Source organism: Manis pentadactyla, chromosome 15 (assembly GCF_030020395.1).
Source record: "Manis pentadactyla isolate mManPen7 chromosome 15, mManPen7.hap1, whole genome shotgun sequence".
In the NCBI taxonomy this organism is placed as follows: domain Eukaryota; kingdom Metazoa; phylum Chordata; class Mammalia; order Pholidota; family Manidae; genus Manis; species Manis pentadactyla.
Window position 1 is genome coordinate 3,569,672 of NC_080033.1, and position 19,375 is coordinate 3,589,046.

The 19,375-nt window shown below is 53.8% G+C and overlaps 2 protein-coding genes across 2 annotated transcripts in view; one reads left to right on the top strand and one right to left on the bottom strand.

Moving 5' to 3' along the window:
- Positions 1 to 6,429: 6,429 nt before the first annotated feature.
- FOXA3 (forkhead box A3) lies at positions 6,430 to 13,118 on the bottom strand. Its single transcript, XM_036885460.2, has 2 exons — positions 12,896 to 13,118; positions 6,430 to 8,294 (listed from the first exon to the last, which is right to left on the bottom strand). Exons 1-2 carry the CDS (start codon positions 12,962 to 12,964, stop codon positions 7,317 to 7,319), a joined length of 1,047 nt encoding a protein of 348 aa, XP_036741355.2. The 5' UTR covers positions 12,965 to 13,118; the 3' UTR covers positions 6,430 to 7,316.
- Positions 13,119 to 13,859: 741 nt separating this feature from the next.
- SYMPK (symplekin scaffold protein) overlaps positions 13,860 to 19,375 on the top strand; it is a 37,251-nt gene continuing 31,735 nt past the window's right edge. Inside the window, exons 1-5 of the mRNA XM_036885384.2 lie at positions 13,860 to 14,012; positions 16,910 to 17,033; positions 17,162 to 17,227; positions 18,436 to 18,489; positions 18,582 to 18,655. Of these exons, the coding sequence (XP_036741279.2) occupies positions 16,929 to 17,033; positions 17,162 to 17,227; positions 18,436 to 18,489; positions 18,582 to 18,655 (299 nt within the window). The 5' untranslated portion in view covers positions 13,860 to 14,012; positions 16,910 to 16,928. The remainder of the gene's footprint in view (positions 14,013 to 16,909; positions 17,034 to 17,161; positions 17,228 to 18,435; positions 18,490 to 18,581; positions 18,656 to 19,375) is intronic.

Below are 19,375 nucleotides of genomic sequence, written 5' to 3' on the forward strand. Positions count from 1 at the left end.
AGCTTGGACTCGAGGTTGCCCCAGATCACAGAATCCAGGTTACCTCACCTAAATCTGGGAAGACCCTAACGTTCTGATCCATCCTGTGGTTACCCAGGTGTTTCACCCACACATCTTGCAGCTCTCCCAACCCCAAATATTAGGGACCCTGGGGCTTTGTCCTCCACATCTGAAGGATCCTCAGTTCTTAAACCCCAGTTCTTGGACTGACGGGTCCCAGCACCCCCTCTCCCCTCGCTAACAGGTCTCAGGTGTTCTGTCACCCCTGGCACTGCCAGCCTGAGCTCTGGGCAGGGCTGGGAAAGCCACCCCTGATTAAATACACCAGGTGATAAGCCTGAGGCAAGGGAGACGCTGGATGGAGTCCCATACCTGGGCACCTCTCCTGGGCAATCTTGTGGCCTACCCTGACCCAGCTCTGCAGACCCAAGTACTGGGTACCCTCCTCCCCCATCCTCAGGGCTAGAGGCCTGCAAACACCAGGGCCCCCCACTGGGGGCTAAAAAGCTGGAAAGGACATCTGGTCCTTTAAGAACAGCTGGTGGGTGGGTGGGGGGCAGGGGAGTCACCCCCATCCTGGCTGGTGTGTATTCTAGATAGAGGTTGGGTTAACCATTAACACAGTAGACGGCCTGACCTGTGTGGGTGTGGGGGGCTGGATCAGTCCCCCTTCCCCCAGCACTAGGGTGGGGCCAGAGTGAAGGGGTTCTGGGTTTATTTGGGGATCAGTGAGTAGATGAAGAGACTTTGAGAAAAGAGAGACAGAGGTGCAGAGAGAGAGGCCAGGGGAAGATGGGAGATGAGAGGTGGAGAGGGAGATGTAAAGAGAGACCAGCTCACTGGGAAAGAAGACAGACCCAGAGACGAGAGAGATTGAGAGGCCCTCTGAGTTGGGAGAGATGAAGCAGAAACAGTGAGAGGCAGGCAGACGTTCAGAATAGAGAATTAATTGGAGAAGAATCCAGGTAGGTTGAGGACTGAGAGCCCAACGGAGAGACTCCTCAGTAGAGACATAAAAGGAAGAGAGCAGAGAGCCTGAGGTTCAGAGAAAGGAATAAAGAGATGAGAGAGAGAGAAACACTGAAAGCAGAGAAAGGTACAGGTCTGAACTAGAGAGTTCAGACATCCTCAGACTCAGAAGTTCTATGAGATGGAGTGAGACTGAAAAATAGCAAGGTTGCATTTACCTTGGTCACTTGGTCCCACAATAAGGCCTGGCTCACTCCTACTCATCCTCCAGGTCTCAGCTCAGCTGACACCTCCTCCAGGAAGCCCTCTTTGACCCTCAGATTGCATCAGGTGCCATTTCTGGGCTCTCACAGACCCTGTATTCCCTTATCTCAGCCCTGCACATTCTTGATCATCATTGTCTAGGAACTAGACTGTCAGCCCCATAAGGGCAGGCCTGGGGCTGTGTGTGTCTCAGTCACGACAGTGTCCTCAGCATTGCTCAGCACAGGGCTAGTTTAAAGAATGGATAAATTAATGGGCTCCTTTCCCTCAACAAATCTTTGTTCAGCATCCTCTGTGTGACAAGCACTGTGGAGATGCTTGGGAACAGAATGCAGCCCCTGCTTTCAAGGGGCTGACATTTGGGTGGGATATGGAGATGGAACCATCAAATGTGACAGCCATAGAGCAGTAAGTCCTAAGAAGAAAAAAATATGCCAGGAAAAGAGGATAGAGAATGATGGAGATTGCTATCCTAAAGAGGGAAGTAGGGAAGGATTCACTGAGGAGATAATAGAACTGAAGGGAGGGAGGGAGCCTGGGGAAATCTGGGAACAGCATGTGCAAAGGCCCTGAGGTGGGAGCCTGTTTGGTATGTTACAAAAGCAGCCAGGTGGCCAGTGCAGCTATGGGAAGAGGGAGAGTCGTAAGAATGAGGTCATCAGAATGGCAGGGGAGCATCAGGAGCCTTGTGGGCCATGGTAAGGACTTTGGGTTTTGTTTTACTGAGAACAGGTTGAGGGTTCAAGCACTGACTGAAAGGATGGAGCAAATGAGACAGAAATGGCAAAGAATCAGCTGGGATGGACAGCACCTCATTCATCTGTGCACTCAGGATTCATCAGAGGACCTCAGACATACGCCCCACAATGGTATGCACACCAGTGAATGAGACCCAACTGACAGAGAAAAAGTCAGGATGACATTAGATGGGTGGACAGTCCCCCCACAGAGAAGCCGGGTAAGGTTCCGAGGACACCCAGGGACAGCAGACGTAGACAGACAGACAGACAGACAGACAACAGCCCAGCTGAGAAGTCCCATTCCTTCCAGAGAGCTCCCCACCCAGAAAGCTTCCCTGGAGCTGGAAAAACCCCCAGACCCTCCTGCCCACCTCGCCCATGGTATGCCCACTCACACCTCAGGCAGAGGAAGCTGGCAGGCCCCACAGGAACCTTTCTGTGCTGGGGGGGTTGAGGGGTGGCGGCGGGCGGGCAGCAGGGACCAAGGGAGAGGAGTGGCGGGCGGGCAGGCAGCGGGCAGCAGCTACACAAAGGTCCCAGTGTCTACCCCTCCTGTCCCCGGGTACAGATATAAATAATATGTACATATCCCTTTATATATATACCAGCAGGCTGGGGCTGGGAGGCTGGGGGCCACAGACTTCCCTAAGGGCCTGGGCAGGGCAGAGGTATGCTCCGTGGGGGCTGGGGACTCGGAGGTAGCGGCCAGGACTGAGAGACTTGGGCTGAGTGGGACATGGTGACAGAAGGAGGAAGAGACACTTAGGAGGTGCAAAAGAGAGACAGATTGGCAAGGAGATGCCCAGTTAGTAACCTAGCGGCAGAGAGGAAAAGCTGACTTAACTGGAGACATCAGGGAAACAGAGAAATCACACTTCACTGAGACAAGACAGAAAAAGTCAGAAGTAGAGGGACAGTGGAAGTGAAGACAAGGGTCATTTCAGAGAAAAGAAGAGACACAGAAGAACACAGGTGAGAGGAAGCAGGGACAAAGAATCAGAGAGGCCAGCAGACACCCAGAGAAGAACAGAGGGAAAGAAGCAGACAGGGCTGGGCCGGCGCTGGAGACTTAAGGAGGCTGGTGACCATGGATGAGGGAGGGTCAGGGCACGTCTCCAGTTTGGGGGCACTGCCTGCGGGGCCCTGGTCCAGCCCAGTTCAGGGCAAGCGGAGGGCCAGGGAGTGGAGGTGAGGGAGGTGGCCCTTGGGTTCCGGATCTTGGTGTTTACCTGTGGCAGGCATTGCAAACAGGCGCCCAGCCTGGCCCATGGCAGGCTAGGGTGGGATGGGCTGGGCCGCAGCCCTGGCACCAGAGGGCCCGACACGCCCACCTGTGGCCTGGGTGGTGAGTAACACTCATGGTGACACCTGGGTAGATGGTGACACATACAGGGACAGACACAGTGACACACAGGGACAGATATAGGCAGACCCAGAGCGATAGAGACATAAACAGACCCACAGAACCAGTAACGGACACACTGTAACAAACGGTGACACACACACACAGTGATGGACATCTGGACACAATCATAGGCAAACGTGTTGGTCAGCGTGGAGACACAATGTTTAAACATAGTGACAGAGGACACGGTGACAGACACATAGAAGACACAGAATGGCGACACACATGCATACATAGTGATGCCAACCCAGTGACAAACAGTGAAGCATGGACATACAGGCACATACAATGCACACTAACACACCTGACGAGAGACACACCACGGAGCAGTAAGTAAGCCTGCAGACACAGTACTGACACACTGACACCGAGATAGATGTATGACATCCAGCAACGCACACAGTGACACGGACGTGCACACACACATGCGTAAGCCTCCCAGATTGCTAGGTTCTGGGCATGCCCCTCCTCCTCCTGTGGCAGAGGGTCAGGGCAGGCACGGGACCCCAGGGCCCCTGCGTGCGGCTGCCCTGCCCTGTTCTAGAACTGCATGGCAGTGAAGGGCACTGACTGGGCTAGACTGCCTGGGTTTGAATCCTAGCTCCCCCACTTACTATCTGTGTGACCTTGTGCAAGTCATTGTACCACTTCATGCCTCAGTTTCACCAATAATAAAATAGGAGGTAGAAAGGGTTGGGTCAGTCTATTAAATGCTCACACAAAGCTGGACACAATCAGCCCTAGTAGCTGTCGCTATTATTATTATGAGTCTTTTCATCATTATTATTTCATGCCTTGGGATCCCAGTGGCCTTCTGCCCACAGCTGGGACCCTGTCCTGGCCCTATTTCCCTATCCATGGCTGCCTCCTTTGGACCATGTCACTTCAGGGGCCCACAGGCCGGGTGCAGGTCCATCTGTCACAGCCCAGGCTTCTGTGTCCTCCTGGCTGTCCCTCCATCCTGATGCCTGGCGTCCTCATGTCTGTCCATGCATCCCATGTCTGACCATGGTACTTTTCCACGCTGGACGTCAGCCGGCTGTCCCTGGGGTGGGGGTCACACCTGCCCACGCCAGCCTACCCAGTGGCCACCAGACGCCCGGACAGATGGCCCCACCCTCCCCCCAGGACCCTACAACAACACCCGCCCCTCCGGCCACCTGAGGTCCCTTCTGGGGCGGCCTGAGGCCCGAGCCTGGGGACAGGAAGCCCCAGGCCTGGCCGCCCTGAAAGCCTCTTTCAGCCTGGGCCTCCTCCCGCCGCCACCGACTCCTCCTGCGGAATAATATTTGGGCTGTTGGCCGGGGGGTGGGGGCCAGATCCGGAGGCCGCCTGGGAGAAGCCAGAAACCACAGGGCTTCCTGCCTCGGGCCGGCCGACTCTGGGAGAGACCCCTGGGCCCGAGGGAGGGGGGCGGGCACCCGGGGAGACTGAGGGCCTTTCTCTCTGCCCCAGTTGTTTTTTCCAGGAACCAGGAGGAATTCCCCGGCCTGCCCAGGACAGCGAGGCTGGTGGCTGACTCGGAGCCAGCATGGCAGGGGGCGGGGGTGACACGCAGCCTGCTGGGCAGGCACAGTGACAGAAATAGAGGGCCTGGCCTGCGAGGTGGCAGGTAGGGGCGGAAACTCCGGGCGCTGGGAGAGGGAGGCCAGGGAAGGAGGAGCAAGACCAGAGAGCAGAAGGAGTGGGGGGAGGCCGACCTCAGGAGAGCAAGGAAAGGAGAGACCAGAGCCAGAGGCCCAGAGAGAGGGAGGGACGTAGTCAAGGCAGAGGAGGCAGGAGGGAGAAAGCGCGAGGCAGACCACAGGAGAGGATGAGCCAACATTTTCAAAAAAGCCAAGAGACAGAGATGAAGGCCCAGAGAGACAGTTAGGAACAGAGTGGCACACACAGGGATGACACTAAGAGATAAAAGAGAAAGATGGACACACAAAAACTGGGAGAGACATCACACACACACACACACATTACACACGGGTAAACAGCCTTTGGTCTTTGAATGAGCAACTGAATAAAAGAATGGTGGCTAAGGAACCAGTGGTCGAGTGAGGCAAACACAAAATAAGGAAAAGACAAAAATCGGACCGGTGCGGCCCACCTGCTCCATCCTGGCTGAATAAGGTTGGCCCGGTCTCTTCCCCATCTGGTCCTCAGTTTCCACTCTGTGAAATGAGAGGCATGGAGTGTACAGCTGTGTTCCCCAGAGAGCCAGGCCCTCCCAACAGCTGAGCAACAGGCACCAGACTCAGAGCCCAGGGAGAGACATGGAGGACCAGAGACACCCAGACGCCAACCCCAGAGGAGCGCAGCAGCCAAAGGAGGACTCAGCCCCCTCCCCACATACCTGCCTTCAAAAGTGACAGCCACATGCCAGGACCGGCAGACCCTCCACACGAGAGTGACAGGCAGTATATGCAAACCCAGGCAGACTTTCTTTTAAACATACAGATGCTGATCCTCAGAGGTACACATGAAACACACGACAGGCTGACCTGCACCAATGGAGTCAAACACAGACTCTCTTGAGGCAGCAGGGACGCAGACAAACTGACATAGAGACACACACCCAACAGTGTGAGACCCAGAGGGACCCAGGGATAGGTGTACAACCCCCTGCCCCCACAAAACCATAAAAACACACATGCAAGAGTCTGATATCCCGAGACACCCCAGGAAGCATACATCCAAAGTATGAACAGACATACAGACCCACACAATTGAGGGATACAAATAGGTAACATCTTGTAGCAGACCACAGGGACCTCAGTGGGCACAGTGATGCCCTATGACCCACAGAGGCACAGACACACACGGATAAACTCATAAACTCCAATACACGCTGTCTCCTTCAACGTCTGTCCCTTCTCCTCCTCCCCAGATTAACAAAAAATTGAGCAGCTCCCAGGCTCCCTGAACCTCAGAGCTAGCGATGTGTGTCTGGGGAGTGGGGGTGGGGAGGTGGCCTTGGTCACCTCAAAGCCACCTCCCCCTGCTGCCCTGGCCCCACTGCTGCAGGGGCTGCTATCTGTGAGTAAACTGTCCTTGGGGTCAGGGACAGCAAAGAGCCAAAGGTCAGGTTGATGCCTACCCCAGCCCCTCCCCCAGAGGCAGCCAGCTTTTGGGGGCAGGAAGAGGACAGAGGAACAACAATTCTGGTGGTGAAGCCCCACAGCATCCACCCACCAAGGAAAAGAGACATTTGGTAAGAGGCAGAAATGGTGCCTTTAATGGTCAAAGACAGCCAGTATCCCACTTCCCAGGCAAGAGCCAGACTTCAGTAGAAATTCTCCTCCCCCTAACCAGTCCTTTCTGGTTTCTCCTGATCCAGAGGGGGAATGGCTCCAGAGAAACCAAGGAGTATTCTCATCTCCACCCCTCACTCAACTCCCACCAAAAGAGACAGTGATGAATGGCCAACATGGGCTGCGGTGGCCGTCACAGTGCACAACGGTACACTGGTTAGGTCGGCCCGCCAAGGTGGTGGCCACCATAGCCCCCAAAGGGCCAAGACAGATGTTACGCAGTTTGCTGGCCAACTTGGCATCTACTACGCCAAGAAGTTCACCAAAAAGGAAGTGATCACAGCATCCAACGTGCCAAAGAAGATGTAACTGAAATGGCATCACCATCATGCCCAAAGGGCCAACCAAGATGTCATCCCAGATGACAGTCATCAGAGCACCCGAGGGGTCACCGATACCATCAATCAACACAGCGGTGTTCACAGTACCCAATGGGCCCACCAGGGCATCAACGGCAGTCTTCACGGTACCCAGAGGATGGACACGATGCCTGCAGAGATGGCAGTCACCACAGTAATAGACCAACAAAGATGTTAACTGATGGGACAAGCAAAGTGTCACCAGGAGGATCAAGCCCCGAGAGCCTGATGTCGTGAGCTCCAGCCATACTCCAGCCACCATGATCCCATCCCCCTGCTAGGAGGCATTAAGCAGAGAGCGGGAATAGAGGCTCTGGTAGTAGACCCCAGGCTCCCCACCTTCTGCCCCGTAGCCCCCAAACCCCATGTCCAGTTTGGGAGGTGCTGGTGTCTGTTCCGACATCAGGTTGTTGATGGAGAAAGGGTGGTTGAAGTTGTAGGGAGCATCCAGCTTCAGCTCCCCTGGGAGCTCCAGGCCCGTGAAGTAGGGTGTGGAGGAAGGGGGTGAGCCACAGTCTAGAGCCCCCGCATCTTCCCCACCCTGGGCCTCAGGCTCGGGGGGTGGAGGCTGGGGCTGGGGCGGCGAGGTGACTGTGGCGGAAGAGCTGGTGGTCGAGGTGGCTGCACTGTTCCTGGTGGTGGAGGTCCCGCCGCCCGCTTTCTTCACCTTCTCCTCCAGCTTGAAGCGCTTCTGGCGGCGCAGGTAGCAGCCGTTCTCGAACATGTTCCCTGAGCTGGGGTGCAGGGCCCAGTAGGAGCCCTTGCCCGGCTTGTCTGGGGAGCGGGCCACCTTGACGAAGCAGTCGTTGAAAGACAGTGAGTGGCGGATGGAGTTCTGCCAGCGCTGCTGGTTCTCCCGGTAGTAGGGGAAAAGGTCCATGATCCACTGGTAGATCTCACTCAGGGTCAGCATCTTGCCGGGCGCCTGCTGGATGGCCATGGTGATGAGCGAGATGTAGGAATACGGCGGCTTGGCGTGTGCCAGGGGCCGTCGGTACCCTTTTGGCATCTCCTTCCCAGGTACCAGCCCCGGCCCTGGGCCCCCATACCCTGAGCTGCTGCCCCCACCGCTGCTGGCACCCAGGCCCGGGAAGGTGGGCCCCAGGGGCGCAGTGGGGGCAGGAGGAGCCAGGGGTCCTGAGGGGAGTGGGGAGGCAGGGAGCCCCCCTGGGGGGTAGGGAGAGCTCAGTGGGTTGAGGGTCATGTAGGAGTTGAGGGGGGCCATGGTGGGCACTGGGGTCACTGGAGAGTAGACCTGCAGGGAGAGAAAGATGGGGGGATCAGTAAGTCTTCACTCTGCTTGTTGGCAAGGGTCGCTGGACTGCACTGTGCACCCAGCTGTCTGCTTGCCTCTTCACGTCCCTTCCATCTTGACCTCTCTTGGAGAGCTGTCTCTCGGAGTCCCTCTCTCCTCCGCTGCCACATGCGCGACCCCCACCCCAGACTCCCATATACTGTAGCTCACGCTTCACATGGTTTTCAAAGGGTGGTCCCGGACAGCCCGTGGAGCCTCCGAGACACTTTTACAAAGTGTCCATTAAATCAAAACTATTTCCATACAATTCTAAGGTATTATTAGCCTCTTTTCCCTCTCTTTCCTGAGCGTACAGCAGAGTTTTCCAGAAGCCGTATGACTTGTTAACATTGCAACAGACCGAATACAGAAGCAGCTATGGGAATCCAGTTGTCTCTTACTGAACCAGACACCAAAGAGATTTGCAAAAATGGAACGGAGCCTCTCCCCTCGCTGTTTTGAAATAGTTATTTTAATAAAAATACATGATTTATACTAACTGTTGCCATTTTTAAATTTGTTTCGATTCGAATGTGATGACTATTGATAGACATGACCCACATCAATAAAAACTAGGGTCCTCGGTAATTTTTACGTGTAAAGAGGTCCTGAGACCATTGATTTATGTACTATCTAATCTCTACGTGTATTCTCTATCAGTCTTTTGGGTTATAAAATGGCAGTTTTTATACGACAAAAACATTGCAGTATCAGAAATCATGTATCAACCTTATATCATTTATTTACTATATGTCATCAAATCTAAGACATAAAACTACAGTGTAATTTTAGGTACCAATAAGAATAGGAAAAAAACACTGTCAATTTATAATCCCTCGATGCCCAGTTGACTGTAAAACCCATTCTATTTTCAGAAATGTTCAAGTGGGGAAAAGAACGTGCATCTTAGCTCAATGAAATATGGTAGACATTACTATGTCTCCTTAACCCTTTATATATTTTTTCATTCAACGAACAAATATTTATTGGCCACCTACTCTGTACCAGGCACTGCTCCAAGCACTTCACAGGAAAGGTCTTTAATTATTAGGGCCTCATTATGGAGGAAAAGCTATTGTGATGCCCACTGTACATCTGAGTAGGCTGAGGCCCAGAGAGGTTGTCCAGGCTCACACAGCAAGGAAGGGGCAGAACTGGGATTCTGACTCCAGGCAGACCGGCTCCAGACTGTTTCGGATCATGCTGTAAAAGCAGTGACCAAGACAGACTGAAATGCTTGCCATCATGGAGCTGACAGTCTCGCAAGAAGAAAACAAGATAAACAAACAAATCTTGAAGCCTGGTGAATGGTGATTTCTCCCTTTCTGCTTCTATTTACCCCTCCCACCCACTGTGTTCCATCCTTTCTCTCTCAACCCTCCATCTGCCCTTATTTGCCCCGCTCCCTTCCCTATCTGGGGTCTCATGGCACTGGGGTGCTGCTAGAGCTCCGGCGAGAGCTGTGAGTCAGTCGGTCCCCTCTTGTCCCCTGTCACTGGAAGGGTTCCAAGGTCCAGAGAGAAAAGGGAATCACCAGGGTCACTCAGGGAATCAGGGACAGGTGGCAACTAACCCTATTCTGAATTCCAGCAGAGCAACTCTCCACTCTCTCTGCTCCATCTGTCCAGGTGGCTCTGCTTTCCCAGGTCCCTGAATCTCCCCACTGGCTCTGCAGGTCACCCTCCACCTCTTGTCCTGTCTCACTACCTCTGTACCCACTCCTTGTCCCCACGTCTCCCTCCTGCAATGTCTCCCTTTCTCCTTCTGTCTCTCCTCTTCTCTCTTTCCCCCATCCACTGAGCCCTCTCTGTTTCTACCAGCCCCATCTCTTTCACTTTTCCTCTCCACACTCCCTGGGTCTCCTCCGCGTCTTGCACCTCCTTCTCCTGGTCTCCCTCCTCTCTCCCCACCCCTTCCTGGGCACTATCCTTCTCTCTGTCTCTCTATCCCCTTTTCGTCCCCCACCTCTCTCCTTGTCTCTGTCTCCCTTCCTCAGCATCACTATCTCCCCAGAAGTCTCACATGGACCCTGGAGCCACAGCCACTCCCCTCTCCCATGCAATGGTCTCCTTCCAGGTTGCTGGTTCTGCCCCCCAACCCAGAATAAGGGAAGAGAGTCCTTCAGAGATGAGAAGAGAAGGTGATGGATTAGAGGGTTCCAGAGTTCCCACATCCCTCAGCAGCCCCCAACCCAGTCTGACTCTTTTATCACAGAGGAAGGCAGAGTAGGACCCCAGGGCCCTCCTTTTCTGGCTCCCCACCCACCCGGAAGTCCTCCTTGAGGTCTGACCTCAAGTGCTCCAGCTGCCCTAATCCACCCTAGGCTTTCCCACGCCCCGGGGCTGGGATGAACCCCCAGTGTCCGGGACTGAGCCGGATCTCCCCTGCCAGGGTGGGGCTGAGATTGGGGGGAAGCCCTCAGGGGACCTGCACCCCCACCCCAGGAGGCTGGAATTTCTCCCCTTTCATTTCCTTATTGTCTCTGGAGAAGGGTGTGACAGGTAGCAGGGGCAGGCAGTATGAAGCCAGAAGCCTAGTTTCCAGTCCCAGTCACAGCCCTCAACACCCAGAAAGGCTCAGATTTTCCATCTCTAAAAATGGGGGAGCAGTTGGTCCAGCTGATCTTTGAGAACCACAGGCCAATGGGGACACCCCAGGGTAATAACTTCCCAATTTCCTTCCAGCCAGGGAGCCAGCCTGGGGGTGTCAATCACCCCAGCAGGAGGGGGCTAGGGGCAGGAAGCAGTTGGGGGACCCTCACAGTTCTCAGTGGCTGAGTGAATACAGATGTTTCTCTCCCCATTGTTCTGACCCAAGGGGAGGAGGTGGCTCCGCTGATGGGAAGGCTGGGGAGACTCTCAGGCAGTATTTTCATCTTATGCCCCCTTTATGTTGACTCTCAAAATTTGCTCCCATAATTCTGATAATTCTCATCTTCTCTAGACTGCTCCTCGATTTCTGACATGATGTCCACATAAATTGTCCCCTAAACTTCAGACTGTGCCCCAAATACTTCTCCATCCTAGACATCCACAATTTACTTCTTAAGATCTGTCTCCCAACACTAAGGTGTAGTCTCCTTAAATCATGTTCCCTGGCTCTGAACTCCCTGGAAGCTCAACTGCGATACCCTGTCCTGGGAGCCTCCACTCTCCAACCTGGCCTATGTCTTCCCCCACCATACAACTGACATCTCCGGCCATTTCACCTCCACCTTTCAACACTCCCCATCCCTTCTCTGGTGAGCCTACCCCACCTCACATGCACTTCATGCTTCCACAGTCCCAGGACTGGCCCCTCCTGGGCACCCTTCCAAGCCCTGCGGGCCTGGGGATCCAGGAGTCCCACCCTACAACTTCCAATCCTAGACCCAGGACTCAGACACGCTGGGGCTTCTGTAACTCCCAGATCCGGTCTCTTTAGAGAACTCGGCCATTCCAGCCCCACACCCCCACCTGAAGCCCACAGTCCTCTTCCAGGTTAGGAACCCAAGCGTCCAGACCTCCATAACCTTCTGACAAGGACCCAGCTCCCCACTCCACCACAGAGAGAGCAAACTAAGAAGGAGCTCTTGCAGCAAGAGGAATGACAGTAAGACTTGGGGAAGGACTTTCTGTCTGCTGGGGTGAGGATACACCCCGCCCCCTACTCCCAGGCAACCTAGTCAGAGATGGGACTGGTGAGGACATTAGCAATTACTGGAGAGTGCGGGAAGCGAGGGGGAGGGAGACGCAAAATCTGAAACTTCCCAGTCTCCAACAAGGAGAATCCCTGCCGAGGGTCTCTAATAACAATTAAACCACTGAGGTTCAGTTGAGAGGGGTGAGGGTCATGAATAGGGATGGGGTGGTGGAAGAAGATTGACCCCTCTCCTGCCAAGGCTTTTGCCCACTCCTCCAGCTTTCAACTCTGACCCCATGTGGCCCACCATCTATCGGAGCCCCAACTCTAACCCACCTGTTATTTCAGAGTCCCCAAACCAAGCTTCACCTCTGCGCGCCTCCATCTCCTATCTCTGGGCACCAATCCTTATTTCTGACTTTATCTTAGATCACCACGGGGTTCCTTATCCATGAACTCCAATTCTGGTTTCTACCCAAGAACCCCCATCTTTAACACTATGTTCTAACCTTGAGCGCTCATTTAAGACTTTCCTTAATGGTGACCTCCCTTCTCCCATCTTAGTTCATGTCTTTTCCCCCAGTTTTGAACCCCATTCCCTAATCCCCCATCTCTGTCCCCTATCCCGGAGCTAAATCCTATCTTTGGTTTGTTAATTTTAGTCTTTCGGTTTTTCGGTCCCCAACATAGCCCTCACGTTTAACTATGACCTGACCCTTGCCTGAATTTTCATGATTCCCGTTTAAGCCGACGAGCTTTCCTAAACCGTGCTCCCATGCCTTGCCCCCGTCGCTGACTCCTACACCTGGTCTCGGTGTCTCTAGTCGCCCGCTCCTCAACTCTAGTTGGGAACCCCATTTGATCCCATACCCCTATCCTTGTCCCAATTTAAGCCCGCATCCTGATTCCCACTTCCCGCTCCGCCATCCCCGAGGACACACCTCGCCCGCCTCCGGGTAGTAGCTCCACTCGGCCAGGTCATGGGCCTCCATCTTCACCGAGCCCAGCATCCCCCGGGCCTGCGCCCCCACCCGCTACCGCTCCGACCCGGGGGGAACCGAGGGCTTCGAATTTCTCAGCCGGCACGGTCCGAGGTCCGACCGGGGCCGTCCCGTCCGACCGCCCGGGGTCCCAGCCTTGCCGGGCGCCGCGGGAGGCGGCTACGCTTTATAGCAGGGACACCCCCCCACCCCGCCCTCCCGCCTCTGCCCGCCCCAGGCTCCCCTCCCGCTCGGATTGGGGCGCCCCCTGCGGGATTGCGAGGAGATAGACCTCAGGCGCCGAGAGCCGCAGCCCGGGGACGCCAGAGCGGGAGGCGGCTGAAGAGTGAGGGAGCTATGGGTGGGTGGCGCTGCTTATACTAAGGGCCCCTAAGGCATAATTCTGGGACCTTTTTACCCAGGGGGGTTCATCATCTACACAGGAGAAGGCGAATAGGCAGAGCAGAGACCAGCATGACCGCTGCGCGAACAAGACTCAAAGAGACCGTGGACTCCATAGGTCAGAATATGCCACTCCGAACGGCAAGAGGCCCTGTAAATCACATTCCCGTTGGACGGACTGGAAGACTGAAGCTTCCGACAGCTGGAAATGCTCCAGGCCGAGTAAATGGCTCGGACCAACGATGGAGGGGATCGGGGCCTCTGCTCAGTCCCCAGTGGGCAACGGACCACCTTCGAGACCTAGGAGCTCCGCCGCCCGGGTTTCCCACTCTCTCTGACACTAGCCGTCCAGGGACTCCGGGCCACCGTGAACTCCATTTCCCAGAACTCTCTCTATTGCCGCCCTGTGCCTCCGCTAAGGGACTACATTCTCCAAAAGGCATGGCGCTCAAAGGCCGGAAATGCGAGGCCGCCCCGGCGCCGTCTTGCGGAGGGCTGAGGGCCGCTCGCGTTGGAGGACGTAGGGAAGAGGTCGGGCTACCGTGTGGACTCCATTTCCCGAAGACCCAGCGTGCACGGCGCATGCACAGTGCACAGCAGCGCACGGAAGATGGCGGCGGCGTTCGCGCAGAGGCACTGCTGAGGGGGCGCGAGGGGGACGGAGGCCGGCGCCGCGGTGAGCGGGGGAGGGCATGGGGGCCTGGAGATGAAGGGAGGAGGGACCCTGAACGGCAGAGGCTCTGGCAGGGAAGTGGGGGCGCTGCAAGGAGAGGAGAGCAGAGATGCTCGGGACTCCAGCTTCCCCAGCTCAGGACGCTCCCGTGTCTCCCTAGTGCCCTCAGGGCAAAGTTCCAACGTGGACCCCAAGGCGCGTCCTCGCCGTGGGCCTTGGCTCGGCCTCTGCTCGTCCCCCGTTTAGCGCAGCTACACTGGCCTTTCAGTTCCTCAAACTCGCCACGCGCCTTCCCGCCTCGGGATTTTTGCACACGCTGCCCCTTATCCCCGCAACATCCTTTTTCCCATTATGCCTGGCTACCTCCCATTCATCTTGGGGCTGGGCGCCAACGTCACTTCCTCTGCGAAGTCCTCCTCTCCCGCCCTCTGACCCGACGTCCTCCTGTTAAACGCTCTCATAGGCTCCTATGCCTTTCCGTATGTCACGTGGTCTAACTTGTTATTGGACTTTTGTTGGCTGTTTGATTATGTTTGTGGCCAAGAGCTCCTAGGCGGCCGGGGCTGGGTGTGTGCTGGTCACCGCATGTTCCCGGTACAGCGCCGGTCACGCTAAAGACGGCCGGTTAATGTTCGGGGAGTGAATGAGAAGTAACCCCTAGGCCCACTCTGTGTCTATGAGGCGTGTCATCTGACTCCCAAGTTAGAGTGGGGCAGTGGTACTACGAAAGGAGTACAGCGGGTGGGAAGGGGGAACGATCGTTGGTAATAGCAAAAGCTACAAACACCCGAAAAGTTCTTTAATAGGGAGACTGGCAGAAAAAAACTGTTAACATCCCCATGATCAAATTCTATACAGCTGTAAAAAGGAAAGAGGAGGTGGTGGTGGGGAAATGGAAAAATCTCTATGCACTGATGAAGCGAGTGGGCTTCAACATTTATTAAGTGAAAAGAAGATGGAAGACCGTGTTTATTACACGCTCCCTTCTTTACAAAAGAAAGGGAAATATGTATACATGTTAAACAAAAGAATAAACCAGGAAGTGGAAGAGGACGTTCACAGGGTAAGAAAATGTTGGTGGATCTCAACATATCATCATGTAAAGAGTGGAAAATTCGTCATGAAAAGGTTAATTATGTTATGGGGACAGCAGTATGCTGGTTGTGGGGTGGCCACACCCCTAGGCTTGCCTTAACAGACTTGGGGTGGGGAGAAACAATTCCTTTCTTTACCTCCTTGGTCATCACATTTCCTCATCTGTAACGTGGAGCTGGAAAATAGTTTCTACCTCAAAGAGTTGGTGTTGGGAGATTTCATTAATATGTGTATTAGAGTGGTGGCCAGCATGTATTACATGTTCAATAAATACTAGCCCTTACTTTTCAAGCATTCTAGAGCTGAAGAGCTGGGATACTAAGTCCAGTGATTGGGGAATCCCTTTGGCATTCACTCAGCAGGTATTTACTGAGCAATTATTAGATGATAATAATTGATTGTTATCAATTAGATGATAATGTTCCGTGCTGGGAAAGTGAACACATACACATACACACAAATGCCTGCCACCCTGGAACTTAATAATACATAGTGTGTTAATGATAATATATGCCATGGAGTAAAATAAAGCAACACTAGATGAGAAGGGAGGCTGTTGTATAATTCATTCAGCAGACACTACTGCGTAGAGTATATTAAGTTCAGTTAAAAAAAAAATTGCATCTTCTTTAGCCTCCTCAAATTACTGAGTTTATACAGTATCCTTCAGACATTTACCTGTGCACATAAAAACAGTAGCTATACGTTTACTATGTGTACTCATTCAGCTACTCAAAATAGTCCTGGGAGGTAAGCGACATTACCATCCCTGTTTTTTACAGGAGGAAACTGAGACCCAGTGTGTTTTCTTACCTCAGGTCATTCAGTATATACACACACAAACTCGGCAAAAGTGGATTGAACTGCATCGATTTCATAGGGAGACTGGAAGAAAAAAACTGATTAACATCGACACGATAAAATTCTATACAGCTGTAGAAAGGAAAGAGGAAGTGTGTGTGGGGGAATAGGCTGTTAGGGATGTCTTTTTATGATGATAATGCATTTGAGATCCACCAAATATATATATATGTATATTTATTGTTTCATCCCTCTTCTGCTTTTTCAGCTTTTTTTAAGCTTATATTCATATTTCCATTTCTTTTATAAAAAAGAGACTCAGTAAACATTGTCTTCCACTTTGTTCAGTTTCACCTAATACATGCTGGAGCCCACTGTTTATCAATGTATAGAGACTTTCCTCATTACTTTTTCCCCCTCCCTTATTCTTTTTTACAGTTGCATAATATTTTATAGATGCCCAAAAATCTCCCCTCCCTCATTCCCTTTTAAAAAATAATTCCATAGTATTAAAAAAAAAATGGCCGAAACATAATTTACTTATTGAGGCCTTTTCTCATGTAGTGAGTCCACACTGTGTGGAGGACTCTATGACTGGTGTTCCTCAGAGCTGTGTTTTAGGAAGCTGGCTGTGGTGTCTGGTCCCTAGTGCAGCCCAGATGGAGAGATGGGAGACACCAAGACCAGCAAGGTGGCTGCTGTGTATTCATTTGTTCAATCATTCAGCAGGTGTTCGTGGTCAGCCCACTACGTCTAAGGTACTAGAGGTGAGGCTTGGTATTACACGAGGTACTGCCTCTGACCTGGGAGACATGTCTTCCTCAAATTACAACTTCCATGTACATACACAGTCTGAGACAGGCCCTGGAGGAGGGAGAGGGTTCAGAAGACTCAACAGACACAGGACCGGTGGGAGGAGAGGGATGAGCCCTATGTGGATGGTGGGATGAAGGTCCAGCCCCTCCACAGGCACTCAGCACCTCATCGGTCCTCCTCTTCTCCAGGGAGAACTGGCCAGCAGGCATGGCAGGCAGCGGTGGGGACAGCGTCACTCGCCGGAGCGTGGCGTCCCAGTTTTTCACACAGGAGGAGGGGCTCGGCATCGATGGCATGACCACCTCAGAGCGAGTGAGCATGGAGAGAAGGGCTTGGGGTGGGAGGCACAGCCCTGTCTTCGGGCAACCCACGCCCAGGGAGTGCTGAAGGGGCTGGGCCGGCAAAGTTGGCGGCTCACCTGCCTCTCCCCCTCCTTCCAGGTGGTGGATCTCCTGAATCAGGCAGCACTGATCACCAACGACTCAAAGATCACAGTGCTCAAACAGGTCAGGGGCTGGGCGAAGTGGGACGGGGGAGGGACGATGGGAACCTGCGATAAAGAAGACACGTACTAACATTAGAGCCCACTTTTCAGCACTTGGGCTATTCCTGCTGTCATCTCAGTGCTGGGCGGGCATTCTCTCTTTTAATTCCCACAGAAGCTCTGTGAGGCAGGTAACTTCGTCCTGATTTTACATAGAAAGAAGCAGAGGCTCAGAACTTAAATCATAAGCCCAAGGTCATGCTGCAAGGAGCTGGCTGAGTGAGGAGTTGGGTCCTATCTCCTAATTCTGTGCACTTCATCCTTGTATTCCCTCTCTGCCAGGGTCCCTCCAGTGGGGAAGGCATGCAGGTTGCAGGGCAGAACCCAGTGTCAGCAGGGTCAGGATGGAGGAGCCCAGAGTGGGCTTCTGACCCAGCCTAGGGATGGAGAGTCAGGGAGGGCTTTCTGGAAGAGGGGACATCTGAGCTGAGGCCTGGAGGATAAGGAGAGAAGCAGGCCAAGTAAGAGAGGGAGAACACAGGGCACAACTGCTGTGCAAAGGCAGAAGAGGACATGGGGGGGAGCTGAGTGTGGCTCAGAATAGGAGGCAGGTGGAGTTCTGTGGGGAGGGGGTCAGATTCCTGGGTGAGAACCCCATTTCTGCTACTTGCTCAGTGTGGCCTTGGTTAGCCAGCTCTGCCTCAGTAGGAGCCAGGCCCTGTGCCAGAACTGGGCTTATCTGAGACTGTCTGTGGGAAGGGCTTCTGCCAAAGCTTGGCAGGTTCAAGGGCCCCAGGAAACAGGTTCTCCCTGTCATCAAACGCCTGCTGCATTGTGACAGTGTGGTTGGGGTTGCAGGAGAGGGGGGTAACTGATGGATGAGCCTCAGGAAGGTAGGCTTCCCTACCTTCCTGCAGCACTTCCCTCTTCCCTTCAACCTCTTTGTGTATCATGTACCACTATCAACCGGGACCTGCACCTTGTAGGATCTTACCGAAGCCTCACAGCCCTGTGAGCTGGTGGTTAAGATCCTCGTCTTACAGAAAAGCGAACTGAGGCTCAGGGCAAGGCACTTGCCCAGCCCACGATAGGGAGTGGCAGAGCCAGGACTTGAGCTGAGGTCATCTGCCGCCTACCCCCATGCTGTCTCCCCCCACACGCTCCCGTCTGCCTGATTGGACTCTCGTTTTATATGTGTGTTCCTCCTCCCCATGCCCAATCTCCTTCCAGGTCCAGGAACTGATCATCAACAAAGATCCCACACTCCTGGACAACTTCCTGGATGTGAGTGACCGAAGGGAGAGAAAGGGGGTGGGTATAGGGCAGGGTACGGATCCTGGTGCAACCCTGACCCACCTTCTTGCTGACATTGGCAGGAGATCATCGCTTTCCAAGCAGACAAGTCCATTGAAGTGCGCAAATTTGTCATCGGCTTCATCGAGGAGGCATGGTAGGCGGCGAGGCAGGGAGCCCTGGCAGCCCCCCCGGTGGAGTCGCCGCTTCACCTCCCACCCTGGCCCTGCCCTGAGATTCCTGCCCTCTGCCTCTGAGGCCCAGTGTCCCTCCTGCACACTGACTCCCCAGCAAATGTTTCATAAGGTCGAAAGCCTGGAGTCATGTGTGATTCCGCTGCCTCTCCCACACTTACCTTCTCCATCATCAGTAAGGACTGTTAGCTCTTACCTTCAAAATGTAAACAGCACCTGGCCATTTTCCAGCTGTTCCCCTTGCTATAATGTTATGCTGGTCGAAGCCACCATCACCCCCTGCCTAGGCGACTGCAGTGGCTGCCCTGTTAGCACTCTCTTCTTTGTTTAGTTCACATTAACATAAAATTAACTCCAGCCATAGTGATCCTGCTAAGATGTAATCTTACCTTGGCGCTCCCTGACTCTCCGACCTCCACTGGCCTGCTTAGATTGAAACCCAAGCTCCTCACTTGAGCCTCATCTCCTGATGGCCTCTTTGATCTTCACTCATGTCCTCCGGCCTCCCTGTTATTCCCCCAAAAATACTGTTCTTCACAGCCTCTCCACTTGCTGTGCATGCAAGGGACACTCCCTCCCAGGGAGCCACCTGGCTCGCGCCCTCACTTCCCGCTTGTCAGTACAGCCCTACACCTCTGGTGCCTCACCTGCGCTGTTCTTTATAGTGTTCTCACTAATTGGAA